General features: G+C 50.6%; 1 protein-coding gene across 5 annotated transcripts in view; it reads left to right on the top strand.

Annotated features, from left to right (window-relative positions):
• The window catches only part of ZNF516 (zinc finger protein 516), a 105915-nt gene that overhangs the window by 73787 nt on the left and 11055 nt on the right, over positions 1-21073 (top strand). For 4 of the 5 annotated variants that reach the window (XM_081252576.1, XM_081252577.1, XM_081252575.1 and 1 more), the window contains exons 3-5: positions 10819-12225; positions 18319-18423; positions 19276-19343. In XM_081252576.1, the coding sequence (XP_081108702.1) occupies positions 10819-12225; positions 18319-18423; positions 19276-19343 (1580 nt within the window). The remainder of the gene's footprint in view (positions 1-10818; positions 12226-18318; positions 18424-19275; positions 19344-21073) is intronic. The other variant, XM_081252579.1, reaches the window with a different exon arrangement.

The following is a 21073-nucleotide window of genomic DNA, read 5'->3' as shown; positions in this document are numbered from 1 at the left end:
GTCGTACCTCTGAGCCTTTCCTGGGTTTCCTGCCCTGCAAGCAGGGCTGCAGCGGCTCCACATGCAGCCGAGGTCAAGTCTGGGCCGGGGCCGGGGCCCCTCAGCCCCCCGTGTGACGCTGGCGCACCGCTTCGTGGCCAGGCTGTCCTGGGTGCTGGGGGCGCGTTGCAGCCTCTGGGGTGCTGATCCGTTGGACGTTGTGTGAGCATCCAAGGGGTCCAGCGTGAGGGGCCGCGGGGCTGCCTTGGATCCTGGTGCCTTTGCAGATCCTGCTCTTGGGGGCGACTGTGTCCCCTGTTCCCTGATGGGTTGCGCCATTGCTGTGGCACCGGGAAGCCATTTCACCAGGCGCTCCCAAGGAAAGTTCATATCCGCTGACCCTGTTCCCGCCTGAGCTGTGGCTTTGGAAGATTTGCAAGGAGCAAGGGGCAGATGTGTGTCGCAGAGTTCACTGCCGGGGACCATGAGGGTGGATGCACCGTCTCCTGTGGCTTAACAGATTCTACAGTCTCCTGGGGACCACAGTGCACATGCATGTACCCAGGAGCACACACATGCACGTGCACATGCACACGGGGGTGATCACGGGGTCACTGGGGCTTGAGGGGGTAGTAGGGACGGTGACCGAGGGTCCCCTGGAGGGGCGCTGAGGCCGTCCATGGAGCATCCCCCGTGCCCAGCAGGCAGGCAGGCAGAAGTGGTTGACCTCCGAGGTCCCTGCTTCGCTCACGGCGTTTGCTGAGCTGTGTTGCCGTCTAGCTCAGGCCCAGAAGTCGGTCCGTGCCTGCTGGGTGCTTTGCAGAAGCTGCTGGGTGGGAGTGGAAGGCCGAGGTCCTCTCCCTGGCCACCTGCCCCCCGCAGAGCGAAAACAGGGCGATTTCGGCCCCAGGGCTGGTGCCCCGGGTGCGTCCAGGGAACTCGTGGCACACAGGCCGAGCGGTAGCCTTGACTGGTGCGCAGAGACCCGAGGTGACCCGTGTGGATGTGTCGCCATGGAGCTGTGGTTCCGAAGACACAGCGACCAGGGCGAGTGGCTGTGTAATTTTTTCCCAGATTCTAAAGATAATAGCCATTTCGTGTTTTGCAGTTATGTGTCTTAGGTTTGGTGAATGTGTTTTCTAGAAATCGAGAAGTTGATCGAAGTCTGAGTGGAAGAAAGAGGCGGGGACCCTGGGTTCCTGCTTGTGTGGCTTGTGGTGGTTGGCCACTTGATGGTTTTCAGGGTATGGATTGATGCGCTCAGCTTTTAAAAATAGCCCCAATGCACACACACACATTTTCTCCTTTTAAAGAATGGTGTATTCATTGGGTTTTGAATTCTGGACTTTGTAATTGTCTGGCTGTGGGAAAGGGAGCGAGTTCTCAGGACTCGGGGTCACGTGGGCAATTATCTGGTTGGACAGTAGCTGCCTCCGGCGGCCCTCCAGCACAGATACGCCGTTCTCTTGTGGGAAACCGCGTGTGTGTGTGAGCCTGTGTGTGCACTGCGTACATGCCTGTGGCTGGGCGTGCATCTGCGCACACGTGACTGTGAGTGTGTGTGGCCACGTGACTGCCTGCACGTGCGTCCCCTTTGTGCCTGTGAGAAGCGAAGGCTCAGGACGGACAGACACAGACAGGGGAGGGTGCCGGCTGGGCCTGGTGATTCCCAGCCCCGGGATGACTCGGCAGCTCTGCAGATAAATCACGTTCATGAACACGCTGCATCTTTGAATGTGCTTTATTATGGCTTCAGCTCTGCCGCCAGGATCAGTACATCTTTTCAGTCCCGTATAAAACTGTAAGCTGCCGGCATCTGTAGAGTCGTGGAGATTATAGATGAAGGGGGCTAGAACCCCAGCAGCCTGGTGAGGGTGTTTTTTAGGTCAGAGAGAAAAGAGAGCATCAGTGGCTGCCGTTCTTATAAAGTGGGTTTAGGTCACAGAATCTAGACATTCAGACCAGTGGTGACTTTTCAGATCGCTTCCCATCTTACGTCTTGCTGTTGTCCAGTCCAAACTCAGTGTCCTGGGGAGGATCCGGATCCCTGTCCCCAAGGGGCCTTGGGAGGTGGGTGCACAGGGAGAACGCAGGTCACAGGCATGGTAGGGCGAGCAGAGCGGAGGATGTGGGGGAACCTTCCGGACCCTGGCGCGTGGCCGGGCCGCCGCCTTCATCACCGCGAGTCCGCTTGTTTGCTGGCGGTTTGATTAGTAGCAGCCCTGTCGCTGGGGGAGGCTCTTGTGAGGGCCACGTGTGTGCTCAGCTCACCACTGAGTCCAGCGAGAAGCGTCGCAGTCATGCCTGGGTTTTATACAAAGAGCGAACAAGTTAATTAGTATTGACCGAGATGGCACCTTTAGCGAGTGGAGGACACGGGGCTGAGACGTGACTTGTGTCCTCAGAGTGTGTCCTCCGAGAGCCATCCCCACCCCCTGGGGTGGCCACCGCCCCCTCCCACGCGTGCGCACACGCACAGGCTCACGTGCACACACTCAAGTGCACACATCACTGTCAAGGAGGTGCCCACACTCAGCCGGTGCACAGAGGATGCTGAGCGCGCCTGAGTGCAGCGGGGCCTGTCATGGGCTGAGTGACAGTGGTGACCAGTGTGTTTGCTGATTCCCCCCCACCCAGAGATCTCTCCACACGGGTGGGCGAGTTATTTCGGGCTGGGCGGGAGGGACCCCACAGCTGCAGTTCCCCTTAGACAGCCTCGGATGGGATGCCAAGCCCGTGGAAGCAGAGGGACCGGGGTGGAGGGCCTTCCCTTTTGAGTTCAGCTGATAGAATTTGACAGAAAACCCTCTACTTAGCTTTAAACATTTTTAATTCATAGATTCACAGCTCCCAGTTAGCCAACGAGCTCCTGGAAAACAGTCACAGAAATACGATATTGCAACTGCTTCTCAAAATAGAAATATGACTAAAGGATTGAGAAAATAAACGTTAGTAATTGGGGCTTTCCTGCGATTTTTCTGTGCGGCATTGCTCCATCGGGGTTGTAATTCTTTGTCTAGACTTTTTTTAAGTCTGGATAAATTGAAGGTGAGCTATCAGTCAGGAGAAAAACCAAAGATATGCAAGAAAGGAATACAGCTATTTCCTCTTTATTAAAAAAAAAAAAGGGAGAAAGTGAAAACCAAAGAGTGAAGTAGTTCATGAAGAAGAAACGTATGTATGCTTTGTTTTTGCATTTTAATGGAAAACAGTATAACTACAGCCCCTTGTACAGCAGGCCTGGGCAGCCTGCCGAAGAGTCCAGAAACAGTTTAGTGATGTGATTTGGGAATATTTGCTTAAATTATTAAGTAAAATATAAAATAATTCTTGCCACTAAATGTCTCTGGGGGAGTGAAACATCTGAGATTTGATATTTATAAAATAGTTTGAACTCTTTATGTGAACGATACAGAAAATCTCTGTATTTTATGCTCACTTATATATTTATAACCATAAAAGGCTAGAGAATCAGCTTCTGGTGGGGATGAGATGACTAGGCAAACAAGCTGGTGCTGCTTAGTTAACAATCGCCGTGGTTCCTTCCCAGGCTCACAGCTTCCTAGTTCACAGTTAACTCCGTGTGAGGTCAGGACCATCCTTGTTACACATCAGCTGGTGCCATAGGAGGAGGGATGCTGGACCAGGCGAGATGGGATGCTTATTGTATACGGTCAGCTTCGTGAAATAATAAAGGTTTAACTTTGCGGGCATGTAGATGCCAAGTGCTCAGAAATCGTGTCTCCAGAACATTTTGCCCACCCTCAATCTGAAGGCACATATGACAGTGCCCCACGAATGAAAAGAAGTTTGGGTTTCATGTAGACAGAGTTCTGTGTGGAAGGACATCAGGCCATGTCGTGCCTGTCTTGGGCCGGTTCCCCTTTGAAGCACCCCGGTTTTCTGTGTGTTTCTGTCCAAAACTTGGACCTTTGTAGGTGCTGCCTGTAATCTAACCCTCACGGTCTAACGGCATAGACAGATCATTTCACCTGAATTAGCCAGATCATCCAAGTGTATCACTGGTTTACAGCTCTCCACATTTTAACCTCTGAAAATGCTGATGAACAGAGACACATCAAGATGTATGTAAGACACTTCAAGAGCTTTTGATGAACTACTCTTACCCATTTCACATACATTCGGTACTTGCGAAGCCCTTTCCGAGGAAATATGCACAACTGTACTGATGCACACTTAAAGCAAGTTGTCGGTGTACCTCTTTGGCTGACATGTACCTGTTGTTCAAAAGTCATGCCTCCTCGGTCCGTTTCTGAAACCCGGAACGCCACGCGGAGCGCGGGCGCCGGCAGCGGGGGTCTCGCGTTGGGAGCGGGCGCCATCTAGTGGTGAGGTCCGCACACGGCGCCGGAAGCCGCGGCTCCGGGGACAGCCCGGCCAGCACTGTGCCCCAGAGTGGCCTTTGTTCTGCAGGTCAGCACGTGCTTGGTTTTACATCTGAAAGATTGTCCTGATAAAGAGTCCCAGTTTCTTTAAAAAGGGTCATTATAATTTGTTTGTAAATACACAGAACTCGGGTTTTGTATCTCGGGATAATTAAGCAGCAAACTTTTCAACCACGTGAAGGCTAGTTTTTGTCTGTTGTAATTGTTTTTATGTTGGAGATTTACAGGGTGACTTCTCTGCTGAAGTCTTGCTCCGAGCTTGGTCTCTTAAAAGGCAGCTTGTGGAAGAAAAAACTAAGGTGGTTTAAGGGACGTGCGTTCTTTGTAGCGGTTGAGGAGCTGGTGTACCCGTCCTGCCCGTTAGGAAGCAACAGGGCTGGAGGGTGACGCAAAAGAAGCATCATGTGCTAAGCTTCCCTGGGCTGTTCCTTGCTGCACCTTCTTAATGACGTTTTAAAGTCTAAAAGCCATATAAATGCCTTCTTTCAACAACTACTTCGGCTTCAACATACTTCTTTGTAACATTCGATTTACTTTCTCTTTGCCGTAGTAAAGTGGAAATGTTCATTCCTCTTCAGAGCGTGGTTTGTAAAGTTTTGTTTAATGGTTTCTTTTCATTTTTACATTTGTTTGAATTTTGTCACGGGGACAAGTTTATAACTTCTGTTAGGATTTGGGGGTGAAGGAGGGTGTATAAAATGGACAGTAGCCGTGAAAATAGACTTGAATTCTGTTCACTTCAGCATGGATTCGATTTAAAAAAAACACACACACAAATGACCCGAGTGACACATTTTTATGGTTGCGTCAGTGAGGAAGCAGTTAGTAAGTTCTAGATTTCTAGAATGGGATTATGTTTCATGGCAGGACGGACTACCCTCTAGTTACTGGAAGCTTGGGTGGAAACGCGAGGTATTTGATTAACCTTTAAAATGTTGGTTTTGTACTCTCTGAATAGGAATGTTCTTGAAAACATTATTTCCCAGATTTCAAGCTTTAAGTGTCCTTGTGGAACGGTGGTTACACTGTTTAGTCAGAAGTCCTGTATTTAATCTGTAACTGTTTTTCTTCAATCAAAATCCGGCTTCCAAAGTGCTAAGATATTTACATATCTTTCTATTAATGCAAATAAATTACAGTTTTGTGAGTTATTTATGTGAATAGATTAATTACTTAAAATGAAAACTCCTCTACTGTATCCAGACAGACAGAAAACCAAGCAGGAACGATTTAGGGAATAAAATATTGGTTCATTTATAAAAATTTAAAACATGATTACTCAGTTGTCACTCATTGTTCCAGTTCTGTCTGGTTTCCTTACTGAAACTTTATTGTTGTTATTATTATTAATTATTATAGTTCCCATTATATGTGTAATGAGCAAGAGAGCTTTGAAACACTTCTTGAAAAGAGATTTTTCTGACCATAGCGCTGAATAGCCCTTGATAGATACTGGGCCATTAGAAGCAGTTTCTGTATTATTCTCTGTGGAAACAAAGCCTGTCCTTTTACAAAGGGTGAAGTGGGCCAGAGCTGGGACTTTCACTTTGGTGCTGGTGTTGTTCCTGGGCCTGGAAGCCCTGGTGATTTCCTTGTTTGCTGTAACCCCTCCTTAAAGCAGCCTCGCAAGTAGGTCACTTGGTCACGTGCTTTTCTGGATGCCCCTCTGTATACGACCAATAATAAGCGCGTCTTTGCCCCTTGGTTATTTTCCTTTATTTTCCCAGAAGGAGAACTTCCAGATTGAACCAGCCCGGGGCAGTGTTTTTCAGTGTTTCCTTTGCTTCACTTGCACAGAAAGCTTATTAAACCGTGTTTGTTAATTGAAAAGCCCCATGGATATTGCAGCTAAAACGTTTTCTTAAGTCATTTCTGTGTTGTATCCAAGACATCCTATGATAATAATAATCCTCTTCATCACATTTCATTGAGATTCAGTGTTTCCGAGATTCTTTTAGCTGAAATATCTTTCCAGGGACTCTTTCCACCCCCAGACACCTATGCAGTTTTCTCTTTGTTAATTTCTTGCGTTTTAATCGTCTCAGTTAACTCTCAGGTTTCAGCTAAATCTCGATGCATAATGGCTCTCATTTCTGTTAAGACATCATACCTTTTATTCTGCCCTGTATCTATTTTTGTTAGCAGCTTTCCCTTTTCTTTAATTTTTTTATTTAAAAAATTTTTAATTTTGGCTGCATTGAGTCTTCGTTGCTGCGCGCGGGCTTTCTCTGGTTGTGGCGAGCTGGGGCTACTCTTTGTTGTGGTGCGCGGGCTTCTTATTGCGGTGGCTTCTCTTGTTGCGGAGCACGGGCTCTAGGCGCGCAGGCTTCAGTAGTTGTGGCACATGGGCTCAGTAGTTGTGGCTCACGGGCTCTAGAGCGCAGGCTCAGTAGTTGTGGCGCACGGGCTTAGTTGCTCCGCAGCATGTGCGATCTTCCCGGACCAGGGCTCGAACCCGTGTCCCCTGCATTGGCAGGTGGATTCTTAACCACTGTGCCACTAGGGAAGTGCCCCAGCTGTCCCTTTTTAAGACAGGGTAAAAAAAAAAAATCAGAAAAGAAGGGTCTTCTGAGACACATTATTTAAAAACGGATATTCTTGCTGTCACAACAAGTTTTTGGTAACTGGTAATATTTGTTATAAAAGTTACTAGGAACTCACAAATGTTAAAAAATAACCGCTGAAATCTCAAAATTGCTTTTAATCCGGGAGTTCTTAATGGTGAGAATTCTTCAGGCTTACAGTACTTGGGATATTGCGTCTTTCGGGAGAGAGTTATTGTTTGTCCCATATAAGGCTCAAATCACAAGAGTAACTTGGGTTTAGGCTATTTTCTGTCTCGAGAATCTCCTTAACCCACTCCGCCTTCATACACTCGTGTGTGGAATTAGTCTGGTGGATCTTTCTTTTCAACGAAGAGGAACAGCTAGGAAGAGGCCGGAAGACAGTCTCATGGTCACAGCCCCTGGGGTTGGGAGAACCAATGACCTGAATGTGCAGATTGCTCTCAGCCTTGAGCACCAGCTGCCGGTCGTCACTACAGATGTTACATCTGGGTTTTAATTCAGGGATAGGGCTGCTGATGGAGTCTCATACTCAGGTTGTTCCCGGATCACCTCCTGGGGCAGGAGGAGGGGCCGCAGGAGAGAGCATCTCTTCCTCTTTCCTCTGCAGCTCGCACACTTCCTGGGGCCACACGCTGGTCCTGTGGCCGTGGGGCATGAGTCGCTGGGGGCGGGGAGGCCGTGGTCCTGAAACCTCTGGGCCCTGGGAGGCGGCCAGGCGGCCCTCTCCAGCGGGACCAGGGTCCATCAGTACTTTGCGAACTGCTTTATCTGGCCGCCCTTTTGAGTTTTCCTGCATTACCATGTGCTTGTGCATCCTATTTTGGAGAGAAGGTTCGTCTTCTAGAATTGCAGGACCTGAAGTCATCTGGGGTCCAATATGAAAAGTTCTAGAAACTTGCTGCACACGGGAGGCTCAGTACTTCACCTTACGAGCACCCAGCCCAAATCTGGGTAAGTTTTTGGAAAAGTCAAGTTAGGTTTCCCCCATAGCATCTGATTCTCCCCCAGCAGTTACTGGATAGGGTCACCTCCATCCCTGCGGACCCTCCCCAGCCTTGGACACAGCCGGTGGACGAGGGCTGGATGGCTAGGGTAGGGATCGGGCTCCACCAGCCACAGTAGGGCCTTCTGGAAGCTGTTCTCTGCCCCAGTTTCCTTACCTGCAACGCGGGGGAGAGCAGCATCACCTCCTGGGTGTGTTGAGAGAGATGACAGTGGGTGTAGACGGCTCCGCTGGGCTTCTGGCTCCTGGGGAAGGGGGAGTCCTCCTCCCAGCCCCGCGCTGGGTGCTCCCGGCTGGCCGGCAGCTCACCGACGGGAGCCAAGACACTTCCTTCCCCTTAAGGGCGACAGCCTTTCATCTTGTGCCCAAGACCGTCAGGGGACACCAGGTCCATGTGTCCTTCTGGCCCCTAAGTGACCAGTGTGGTAAGCCTCTCAGAAGAGGGAATCATGGGCTTTTACGGCGCTATTGCTTTTTACCCCCTAAACCAGAGATACAATATTTTGAAACGGTACCTATTTTATAAACCGGAATACCAAGGCTCACAGAATTGATCTAATCTGCTTTCTCAGCAGGTCAGTTGAAAAGTGTGTTTTGATCAGTGTTAGCATAGCTACAAACTGCTTCCTTTGCTACTCGATACAATTTAAGACCCATGCACAGAGGTGAGAAGCTAGGGAAGGCGTTTCAGAACCCTCACGCAGGTGTGCCGGCCCGCTGTGGCGTGCGGGGGTCTTCGGAGCCGTGTCTCTGACTTGCGGTGCTGTGATGGAGGACCTGCTGTAATTTTTCACTTGGTGTCTTGGTCAGAGGTACTGGAGGTACCTTTGTGGGACCATAACCTCTGGGGGCTCTGACAGATGTGCTCTGAACACCTGCAGATGTGTAGTGTCAGGTACAGTGGCCCTGTTGTTTCAGCTAATAGGCTTCGGTGTGTGTTCTCATAAATCCATATGCCTTTAATGCAGGAAAAACGAGGTCCCCCAAGCTGCCGTCCTGACTCTCTTCGAAAATGTAAAAGTGAATTTGTCAGACTGAGCCTCAGCCTGAATTAAAGGCCAAGACGATCCCCTGCATTTAATTCCAGGTTAAATGCCCTTTTTATCATCAGAGCTTTCCAGGGCCGCCCGATTTGCTTTCTGAGTAACACTAGGTACCCACATGACAGGCCGGTATATCTAACTTTATTTAAATGTTAGCTTTTCAGAGCCTATAGGATCAGAAAATGTATTCCTCTTTTGTCTTGTTTCCTGACTAATTCTGCCGATCACTACATACTGGTAACATTTCTTATGTGGAGGTAATCCTTTAAAGTTGCTTGTAAGTGGCTGTCTAACTACCTACTAATTGAAAATGAATATTTGTTACTGTGTTCCTTCAGATCTCGGGTAAATGCCTTCTGTGAAGGACACTTTCCTGCTTTCCTGAAGATCCCTTTGGAATACACTTTTTTTTTTTTTTTTTTTTACCAATCTGATGTGATTACTGTTTTAACTCCAAAAATATACTTAGAAAAATTTTGTTTTATTTTTTGTTTTTTATTGAAGTATAGTTGATTTACAATATTGTGTTAGTTTCAGGTGTACAGCACAGTAATTCAGTTATATGTGTGTGTGTGTGTATATGTATTTTCAGATTCTTTTCCCTTATAGGTTATTACAAAATATTGAGTATAGTAAAATACTAAGTTTAGAAATAGTAAAACATTGAGTATAGAAAAATTTTAAAGAACATTCTGTGTAAACAGATACCTACATTCCATGAGACTGTTAAAATCTCTAAAAAATTCTTATTTAAAAACGAACAGTATTGGGCTTTCTCATAAAAGAAAACCTAAGATTTTAGTCCATCCCCGCTATGACACCTGTAATGAGAAAAAACACCTCTGAGCTTGTACTGATGGGAAGTATCCACACTCTGTAGTTCGGAAAGGTTTAAGACATCCAGAGACGTTTGCGCACCTTCTAATTGAAATAAACCCAAGGTCGTCAGTGCGACTTCAAGTGGGTTTTTTGTTAAATCGTGTCAAATCCACTTGCAGTGCAGTCTGGTCGGGGAGAAGCTTTGCAGCCTCGGTGCCCAAGCTCAGGGAGCCTGGCTGCACTTGGGGTGATGTCGCCGGCACTCACCCGGGAGGGTGCGAGGCCGCCCCGTGGCAGGGAACCCGTGCCCGGCCAGCTCTCCTGTAGAAGGCTCCAGGCAGACCCCACAGGAGCGGCAGCGGGCGTCCCACCCAGGGAGCACCGTTTCTCCCGGGCGTTCCCCCCGGGAGGCGCGGGGATGAAGAGTGTGACTCACTCCCTTCCCTCTCATGCCTCCGAAGGAAACTGCTGGTGTCCAGGTTTTGGAGCTGAATGTTTCGGGCTTTGCTAGACAGTCACGGGGGCCCATCCTGAACCGGCCCGTAGGTTCTGAGGCAGCTTCAGGATCCCTGGGGGGAGAACACACTGTTTCCCAGCCCTGCCCCTCTGTGACCATGGGCTGAGGGGTCCTTTGAAAGCCACGGAAAGCCTTGTACCGTTATAAAGAATGAAGTCGTTCTTCCTGGTTTTTGATAGAACTAGTCCCCCTCTGTTAACTAGTCACAGTGTAGTTATATGTCACTAGATAGGCAGCTATGTTATTTTCCCCTGTAGTCTACTGAGTCATCTAATTGGAAAAGAAGCCCCACCCCAAATAGCGCCATTTTGCCCTCAAGGTTGATCTGCTCTTAACAGAGCTTGCTGATCCAGGTCCTGGATCGCACTGTTCCTGAGACCCACACGCTTCCCTCCACACGTGCACGTGGCGGTTTGGGTGTGCTTCTCTGTCTTCTGTTCTGAAGAGAAATGGTAACGTCACGTTTTCCATTTCGATCCTCCAGGGACAAAGCCACACCGCTGCTGCTTTCCTGAAGAAGTAGCCTCCGCTGCGCTCTCCAACGGAGACCAAAGTCACACACTTGGAAATAACCCATCGGGAAGAGCTGCCAGGGAGCCCAGCGCGGGGATCGCAGCTTCTGTGTCCGTACTTGAAAGCAGTGGCAGAGACACTTCCAAGAGACCAGAGCAGCCTAGGTTTTCTGTGGACTTAAAGATGCCAGCATTTCACCCCAGGCAAGAAGGCCCCGGCTCCAGGGATGCGGCGGACTTCCCTTCTCATCCCACTCAGACTGCAGACCTGCAGCTCCCCTCTGAGAGCCAAGCCACCCACTCAAAAGAGAAGCTGTCCGATTTGCACAATAAGCAGCATTCCGGGGGAGGGAAACGGGCGCCGGCCCCAGACCTGATCCCGCTGGACCTGAGTGAGCGGTCGACGCGGGAGGACCCCAGCCACAAGGAGCTGGCCTCCTCCCTGCAAGCTGCTCTGGCCGTCCACCCGTGTCCATACTGCAACCATAGGACCTACTACCCCGAGGTGCTGTGGATGCACGAGCGCATCTGGCACAGGGTCAGCTGCCACTCCATGGCCCCCCAGTGGATTCAGCCCAACGGTTACAAAAGCATCAGAAACAACTTGGTTTTCCTCACCCGGAGTGGACGCACGGGCCCCCCGCCTGCCCTTGGGGGCAAAGAGTGCCAGCCTCTGCCCATCTCCCGGTTCACCCGCACTCAGGTGCCGGGCGGGGCGCCGGGCCCCAAAGGGAGCCCCTCGCCCCTGGGGGTGCCCACGAAAGCCGCCGGCTTGCCCAGGAGCAAGGAGAGCCACCCCGGGGGGCCCTGCGCGCTCTGGGCGGCCGGCCCCGATGCGCATCGGCAGACCAAGCCCGGCCCCGGCCCCGAGCAGCCCGGGGCTCCGCCGCCCCCGTCCAAGCCCAAGCAGGAGGCCAGCCCCAGACCCGGGCCCGCGGCGGGCAGCGGGGGCTTCAGCAGAAGTGCCACACCGACGCCCACCGTCATCGCCCGGGCGGCTCCCCAGCCCCCGGCCAACAGCAGGCAGGGGGACAAGTATGGCCTCCCCCCAGCGGGGGCCGGCCTCGGTCCCCCAAATAAGCACAGTGCCCTGGACCCGCCCAAAGCCAAATTCAGCCCTCAGCCTCAGGGTCAAGCGCACGGGAAAGGTGACGGGGGGCCCCCTCTACCTCCCCGAGAGCCCCCCGCCAAGGTCGGCTCCAGAGGGCCTGTGGCCTCGCAGGCCCAGCCCGTCCTACACATCATCAAGCAGGAACCTGCGTCCGAGGGCCCCGAGAAACGCCTGGACATCCTCAATATCTTCAAGACGTACATTCCAAAGGACTTGGCTTCTCTCTACCAGAGCTGGGGCGGTAACGGCCCTGCGCTCGAGCACAGAGGTAAGGGCTGTGGGCCCTCTCCCCGCCCTCCCTGGGGGCTCTGGGGCCTCACGGGGGCGCCCCTCCTTAGAAGGGCACAGTGCTGCCCACTGGCTGTGTCTGAGCCCCGACGCAGTGCGCCCTGGCTGCTGTGCCCGGCCTCCCGGTAACGTCCCCGGCACACCCAGTCCCGCCCCCTCCACGCCTAGCAGGCTGCCTCCTTGGCACTTCTCCACTGGGTCATTTTATCTTATTTTTATTCTTAGTATTTTGGTGGCCGTACCCGCAGCTTGTGGGATCTTAGTTCCCCGACCAGGGGTCAAACCCAGGCCCTCTGCAGTGAAAGCGCCGGGCCCTAACCACTGGACTGCCAGGGAGGTCCCTTCATTTTGTTATTTTAAGGAAGAATCAGTAGGTGTTCATTGTCTCATGCCTCTCCAAAGACAAGATGTGCATTTGAAGTGGTTACTTAAGTTTTATATCTTTACACGTATATAATTTTAAAAGCGCACATCCGTACTACAGCATTCATTAGCAGAGCCTTTGCAGATTGTGAATGTCCCTTACCAGGTTTGGGGAATTGACTCATGTTTAAAATTCTGGAAAAAAATTATACATCAGATCATTATCTTCCTTTCCTCCCAGTACCTTGGTATTAATACTTAATAGGAATAATAATTAGGAATTGTCAACGAATTTCCACAGGCTCTGCTGAATGCCTGCATGGGACACGATGCCCTCCTTCTTGATTGTAAATTGAAGGTAGCTGTCAGTTAACATCCAGAACACTGGGAAATCTAAGTATTTCCATTAAAAAATAAATAGACAAAAACCCCTTTGGGGCTCTGGCTGTCAGTTACCTTACCTGGGTGGTCCTAACCCTTCTTTGGATACAACTGTATATCAAGCATCTGTGATTTATTAAAGTAGGGTACCATTTCAGATGAATTGTGAGATCCAGTCCCTCCAATTCCAGGAGCTCAGAAGCACCTTTGGGGACAAAGTTCAGATCGGGGGAGTCACGCGCACAGAGGCACCCAATCCGCTGTGTGGGATGCCTGGTGGCCATGGTTCCTGGCAGATGGATGTGCGTCTCTCAGTTCCCGGTTTCCTCCTGTGACTTGGAACCTGCCCAGCTCCATCGCTGGTGCCACGTTGGTGTGAGGAGGAGGCCTTTGGTCCATGTTGACCCTTAGAGAAAAATGAAGGTGTTTTTCAACTAGCAGAAAACTCAGGCGTCCCACAGGCTTAGAGATTTTGCCAGTGGGGTCCTTACCCCAGGTGGTTCTGGGGCCGTGGCTCAGAGACAGAGCTTCTCGAGAATTTCTAGAATGAAGCGGAGGCCTGGCTGCCTGGAGGTGGTGGAGGCTTTCATTAAGATGCGGTGCACAGGGCCTGTCCTGGTTAAGACTCTCATCCCCTCCCCTGTGCTTCACGTGCTCTGGGCGCACGGCCCTTGGTAGGTGGGGAAAGGCTGCTACCACGTAGCTTAGCGTTTCCACCTTTTTGGATGTTGTTGAGTTTAGTGGGCTTTCCATGTTCTCAGCAGTGTTTCCCAGTCGTGCAGATTATTTGAGATGGAATAAACGAATATTGGTTGGCCTTTTGGGATCTCATGCCAACCTCAGTTCTCTAGATACAGGTTATCGTGGACCCTGAAACAGAGAGGACTTAGATATAGATGATGGTGAGTTTCGTGGGCGCTGTGCTCCTGGTCACCTTCTCCCCTCCGTCCAGTGCCTCCTGGAGTCTATACCCGGCTACAGGGTGAGTGCAGTCAGCACCAGTGTTTGGATGACTTCCACTTAGCCAAGCAGACTTGAACTTCATTTGTTACAACCCACAGCCTGCCCGATCACAGCTTTAAACCTGCCAGTTCGCACCTAGTAAGCGGCCCACATGCCCACTTCCTAAAGACTATTTGTGCTGCGTGTGGACCTGCCTTGTTGCTTTTTTTTTTTTTTTTGCGGTACGCGGGCCTCTCACTGTCGTGGCCTCTCCTGTTGTGGAGCACAGGCTCTGGATGCGCAGGCCCAGCGGCCATGGCTCATGGGACCACCCGCTCCACGGCATGTGGGGTCTTCCCGGACCGGGGTATGAACCTGTGTCCCCTGCATCGGCAGGCGGACTCTCAACCACTGCGCCACCAGGGGAAGCCCTGTTGTTGCTTTTTTTCCCAAAAAAGTAGAAGTGAGTTTTAAGTTAAGGTTTAGAGAATTTCAGATGACAGACTTTGAAATACAGGTAACCTAAAATGTTTTCCTTTTCCGTAAGATTTTTTAAATAAATGGTTCTAAGGCTCCCCCCTCCCCTTAAACAGAGGTTAGATATTTATCTTTTAAACGTGAGAAGTGCTAAATCGTCCTCAAAGCGTGTGTGCTGTTCTTGGATGATTTACTCTTCTCATGTCAGGTGTAAGTGTGCAGATTTATGGTGTTTTCCCTCACCCTGGTTTGGGTTTCTTAGGGGAAGTGCTTAAGTTTTTTTGGCCTTGATGTGTGAGTTCGTAGGTGTGGTTTGAGAACCGAAGCTCTTGGGTCTAGGGAAGAACTGAGGCCAGCTGTGTAAATCCTCGTTGGCCTGCCTCAGTTTACCTTGAATGCCCCACCAGGAGGGACTTGCTCCCCCGCCCCGATGGCCCCTTCTCTCCCTCATGGACTCGGTTTGGCTCCTGGTCTGGACTTGGGGGTAGTTCAGAGCAAGCCCAGAGCTCTTCTCATCCCCGGCCCATCGCGTCTTCAAACCCTGTCCTTTGCCTCTCCTGCATCCCTTTCCTGGTCCAGCGGTGGACGGGTATCAGTCCCTGCTTGGCCTACGGGGGGCCTTCGCTGGTTCCTTTCTCCTTTGAGTGTTTGTTTATGATGCTTTGAACATGTAGTAGCTGCAGGGAAACGCAGCAGGTGTGGTGAGGTCTGTTTGAGAGGTGAACAGAGAAGTGATGTTTCCTGTTACGGAACTCTGCGTCTACTGTTGCAGCCTAGGAACTATGTGCAGCCCCCTCCCAAAAATTACATTCCCGACATGTTACTGAATTTGCAGTAACTAAACTCTCAAGGTTTTGGTTTCTACCCCTTGCTGAGCACCCGTTTTTTTCTTGAGTACATATGTGGTTGACTTTGGCATCAGAAGTCTAGAGTCTAGAATCTGAGCTAATTCATCTCCATTCCAAATAATCTCTGCGACTGTCCTATTCCACGAGTCTGTCAGCACTTTGGGGGCTCACGCTGTCCTCTGATGCAGTCTTGCTGTGTTTCCCCGAGGGGTGTCATCTGCCAGGGAGGATCGCAGCCTTCCCACGGGGGCCGTGGGTGACACGTATCGCGGTAGGAAGGCAGAAAGGTGCAGAAGGGAATCTTGCAAAAGGAGAGGCACTCACCTGTTGTGGACACGACATCCTTGTGGTGCTGGAGGTGTGATGCTGTGAGTCTCAAGGGAGGTATTGTCTTGAGGCGGAGAACGGTGCTCCCGGGCGATGCCTCTGAGACATCAAGGTTTTACGAGGTTAAGAGAGAGAATTCTCAGAGAGCTTTTCCCCACCTGTGTTTTGACCAAATGATGTTTGTGTAGAAATGAATAGTCTGGAAACTCTGCCAAAAGAGAAAAGATGTTACATGGAAACGATCATCGTCACTTCCCTTAGGGACTCGAAGCCTAATCCTTTAAGGATAAAAAAAAAGCTACATTTCCTGTGATCATTCTGCTGTGTAGATCCCAAGTCTGGGAACAGGTATGAGTGTAACGTGAGTGGTTTGTTGATAGAATAGTCATAAAATAGTAAATTATCTGTGTTTCCAGAATTTGTGTCCAGCCTGTAGTAGAGGATGATACGGAGTTTAGAATTAAAAAAATCGAAAATAAAAGAACAGGATAAGTCTGGATAGGATGACATATAAGGTTTTTTGTTGGGACTTAAAAAAAATCTTGTATGCCCAAGACATATTAATAGGATAATGACAGAAGCTTTGTACTTCCTTTGTGTGAATCTCGGTAGAACCTTTGCAGGGTCCTTCGGTTTCCTTCCTCCCCTGGCGGGGGCAGGGAGGACCTCTTGCAGCCTAATGAAGTTGAATGAATGTTGGCAGGGCTTTGGAGGAGAGTCTGCAGGTGCCCCCGAAGACCCGCCAAGGCCTCTCCCTTTCCTTTCTGAGCCCACTTGCTATGCACAACTTTACTTCTGAGGTCAGAGTGTCAGAGCTGCTTGCCCACCAGGTAGCCTTCAATTCAAATGAAGTTTGTAACCTTTCTCACTAGCTCAGAATTTTGCAGTAGCTTGGGCATAATATTATTGACCGTAAAGGGCAAGGGTCTTTTCTTTAAAAAGTCGGGAGAAAATGGTATGATCGAATGCATGGGAAAACGTGTGTGTGTGTGTGTGTGTGTGTGTGCGTGCGCACATGTGTGCTGATGCATACTTAATTCGAGGAAATCAGGATGGGTGAGTGGGTACAAGGGCTGTGCTTTTCCTGCTGCTAGTTTGGATGGGAATTACTTAGAAAAAAAAGTATGATAGTGGCTTCATTTTGCATGTTGTGACCATTAGGTGCAAAGGCCACATGGGGGAGTCATCATCATCGGTGGGTGTCCTGGAGGCATCCTTAGGACCTACATTTAGATGCAGCCCCATTATTCTTGGGAAAATCCAGGCAACCACAGCTGCTGGCAGAGAGGGTCTTCTTAGGAGCCCAGCTGGATGGCGCTCACAGTGAAAAGGGGGGAGCAAAAAAGGCGAGGATAAAGTTGAGATGTTCCTGGACCAGAGTCAGAGGAGGGAGGGGCCGCCCTGAACGGCTGAGTGTGTTAGCCGGTGATAGAAGCCGTCTTCATGCTGGCTGCCTGTGATCAGAAGAACTGGGGTGTCCGGTGCACGCAGGAGGCCCGGTCCCCCTCTTGGGCCCATCGGTCAGTCATCCAGGGACGCCCTCCTCAGCTTTTCCTTCCCCCGACTCGGCCTGGTCAGAACTCCAGGAAAGAGGAGGCGGGTGGTCTCAGCACATGAGCCCGCGGCTCCCGGGGTAGCGTGGCCGGGTGACACTTTCCGTGTTTTACCGGGAACCTGACACCCTGATGTTTTACTAATGACAGGGCACGAGTGGGTGAAAATGTGTCTTATCGTTCTCCTCGCATCCTTGAAGGAGGTGGTGAGGAAGCTGAGAACTTTGTGGGCAGATTCTTCTCTTTCTTGGAGACTCACATTCATGACTTGTCCAACGAGAAATCCACCAAGATCTGCCCTACAATTCGTGCATTTCTTTGACTGTTATCTCCATAAACATTACCTGTAATGTAGAAACAATTTTATATTATTTTTATGTGTTGTGGCTTCTGAATTAGGACAAGAGAATGATTTGGTTTCAGCTGTTTTGGCTAAGACCCTTGGTCATCCTTTCACTCACCTTTTACATTCAAATGTCAGACTTCAGGTGTGTAAATACTCAGCTCAGGGAACATCATTTAAAAAAATTTGTAGTTATAGGCATAACTTTTTCTAGTTAGTATTTTTGATTTTTGTTTTCCCATTGAGTTGAGCTACCATTGAGCCTGATGGGGAAGATTAAGCTCAGGGAAGTCATTTCAGAGCTACTGTTACATGAAAAATTAGGCTTTTCTTCAGAGAGATGCCCTCATCCAGAAAAGGCAGACAGACGAGTATGCGTCTTCTGCGTCCCTTTTCTAGCAAAAGCCAGACATCTTTTAGGGTCAGGAGGGAACAGGAGGTCGGTGCTCTAAGACCGCCCTCCTTCCTAGGTGTCCCGCCTGTGCTCTGCCCGGGATGCGCAGGACACACAGGTAAGGGGCAGGGGGGGTAGGTGGGGGTGGCGCAGCTCCCGGGCGTGTGGTCCAGCATCGCCTTGGGGGCAGGGCCCAGCCCTGCTTCCTGGTCCCTCACTTGGTCTGGCCGCATCACTCCATCGGCCGGATGCCGGGGTCCCACACGCCTGAGGGCGCGTCACGGGAGTGGAATTTAATCCTCTCAGATCTGTGCTCCCTCGCGGTCCTGCGTGTGCGGGCCGTCCGGGGGCCTGGAGGTGCCTGCCGTCGGGACACAGCGGAGGGGCTGACGATGTTTTCCTCTCGCCCCCTTCCTCCCTCCCCCGCCCCTGCACCGCCGCCCAGGGACGCTCCGGACGCCGGCCCACCAGGGAGACTTGGTCTGCGTGGAGTGTGGGAAGTGTTTCCACCAGTCTAGCCATCTCCGGGCCCACATGCGGGCTCACACAGGTACCTGCCCGGGGGGCCCAGGGTGGGGGGCAGTCTCTGTTTTCCACAGTCGGTGACAGGTTTAGATTTCGCCCGGGTGAGGTGAGGGGGTCAGGCCTTCTCTCCTGGGATTACACTCTAGGCTGTCCCATCCGGCACCTGCACCTGAAATGATTTTTCCTTTGCATCCAAGTGCCGTGTGCTTTAATCTGAGATAAACCTGTTTTGCAAATGCTCCACTTTAATTAGAGTGGACTCCTCAGAAGTGCACGGGGTAATGAGTTATGCTGCCACCAGGAAGCACTGAAACCCAAGTCCCCCATCGGCATGACACCCGGCTGCCTGCTTTCCTCTTCGGCACCAGCTGGCCTCTGTGGACCGGTGGGTGCTGAGTGGCAGAATTCCTCGGCCTGTTTGTCAAGAGCTTGCCTGAGATGGAATCGGGGGGAAGCAGTGTGTGTGTGGTGGGAACACCACACAGCCGGGCGAGGCGGGGCCGGGGGTGCTTTATCCCAAGCATGAAGGATGCATCCGTACCCGGGTCGGGTCTGATGCAAAGTGACAGGGGCCAAACGGTAAGTGACGCAGAAGGAGGGGCCCTCTGCACGTGCCCGGCTAATTAATGTTGTCACTGACGGGTCTCTTTGGCGACGAAGCCTGAATTAAAAAGGGCACCAGCCCCAGGCAGCGTTTTCAGTCTCTTACAGTAAGTGTTATGGTAAACTGGTATTTTCCGGCCACAGACTGGGCGCTGGGTCTTTTTGTTGTTGTTGTTGTTGTTTTTGCCCAAGTGCTTTAATCTGTAAGGGACGCATGTCACGGGGCGTCGGGAAGCTCGTGTCCCCCTGCTAACGCACGTCCTTGTCCTCACAGTGTTGTTTGAGTCTAACGGCCTCCGAGGTGCTGAAGCCCACGCCACCTCCGCAGATGCCCCCAAACAAGTAGGTCTCCCGACTCACGGGTGTGTGGGTTTTCACGTCATAGCTGGGAAAAGGGGTGTCACGATGGTCATCGCAAGGGTACCACGTGGTGTTTTACCAGATGTATAAGTAGCTTTTCGTTGCTGTGAACCAGAGCCCAGTCCTGCGGGACAGTCTGTGGATGCCTGATAATCACTGGAGGTGGCTCAGGCCGTGAACGACACGGTCGGGGTTGACGCAGCTGCGTTGGGTCTTGTTGGGGGTGACGGAATTGGTAGAGACCGGTGGTGATGGAAAATACCAGAAAGTCATACTTTTCCACTCAAGATGTTTTGCTTGGAGGTTAGCTTGAGAACAAGTTAGGCTTTGTCTCTTGTCTTCAGAACCGTATTTTAAAAAATTTTTATTGGAGTTGATTTACAATGTTGTGTTAGTTTCAGGTGTACAGCAGAGTGAATCAGTTATACATATATCCCCTCTTTGTTTAGATTCTTTACCCATCTAGGCCTTACAGAGGTTTGAGTGGAGTTCCCTGTGCTATGCAGTAGGTTCTCGTTAGTTGTCTGTTTTATCTATAGTCGTGTGTGTATGTCAGTCCCAGTCTCCCAGTTTGTCCCTCCCCCTCCCTCCCCTTGGTAACCAGAAGTTGGTTCTCTACATCTGTGACTCTGTTACCGCTTTGCAAATAAGTTCATCTCTACCATTTTTCTAGATTCCACATGTAAGCGACATTATACGATTAATAATTATCTTTCTCCGTCTGACTTACTTCACTCTGTATGACACTCTCTAGGTCCATCCATGTCGCGCACATGGCATTATTTCAGAACCGTGTTTTTGAATCACTCCATAAAAAGCGTTCTGCTGAGTTTGGTGTCTCAGGGCCTCATCTTTGTCCTGATTTGATTCTCTGTCTAATGCACGCCACCGGCTCGGCCATAATGCGTAAGATACCCGTATGCGTGTATATAGAACGCGGGTCACCGTAGATGTGTGGCCTTAGTGCGTTCAGTCTACAAAAGGTGGCCAGCTCCTGGGCACGAGTGACTGTGGGATGCAGTCTGTAGCTCTGACGTGAGGGGGCACGCGCCATCCTAAGTGGTCTATCCCGTCATCCTGGGCCAAGAGCACGTGGTTTCAGAGCTCTGCTTCCTCTCTGCCCGCGACAGGATGTCACACCCGTCCTCGTTCTCCCACGAGCATTTTCTCGTCACCTTCTTGCTTCCTGGTTGGTTGCCGTAGAAGGTTCTGTAACTGCAACCTCCCCCCCTTGTAAATGAAGAGGGGTTTCCTTGCTGCCAGAATAAACACCCAGGACCCGGTCCAGGTGGTCAGATCCAGTGAGCACACCCTGCCTGGACACGTGTGGGATTCACGGTCGTTGACAATGATGATGGGGACATAGATGTCAGAAGAACCTCCAGAAATTCCAGTCCGTTTCTCTAGAAGAGAATAGTGAGCGATAAACACACGGCCCAGAGAGCCTGCTGCTAATTAATGGTTGAGCTGGCCTTAGGATGGACGGTGCCTGATCAGAGGCTTTGGTTTTGTTTTTTATCGAACTTTCAGAATCCCTGTTTTTTGTTAAAAGCCTTTTCTTCATATGTCATGGACAGAATGCCTTTCCCTTTGTTACAGTTTTTAGTAAGTGACTTCTCTCTTAATAAAACCCATAGTTTTAGAATGAAAGCTGTTATTTCACGATGCTGTGACAATTGATGAAAAAAATAACAGCTCACTGAACACAGAAT

Source organism: Mesoplodon bidens, assembly GCF_964165515.1.
Source record: "Mesoplodon bidens genome assembly, chromosome: 13".
Taxonomy (NCBI): domain Eukaryota; kingdom Metazoa; phylum Chordata; class Mammalia; order Artiodactyla; family Ziphiidae; genus Mesoplodon; species Mesoplodon bidens.
Note: the sequence above shows the minus strand (reverse complement) of the source record. Positions and strands in the feature narration are given on the sequence as shown.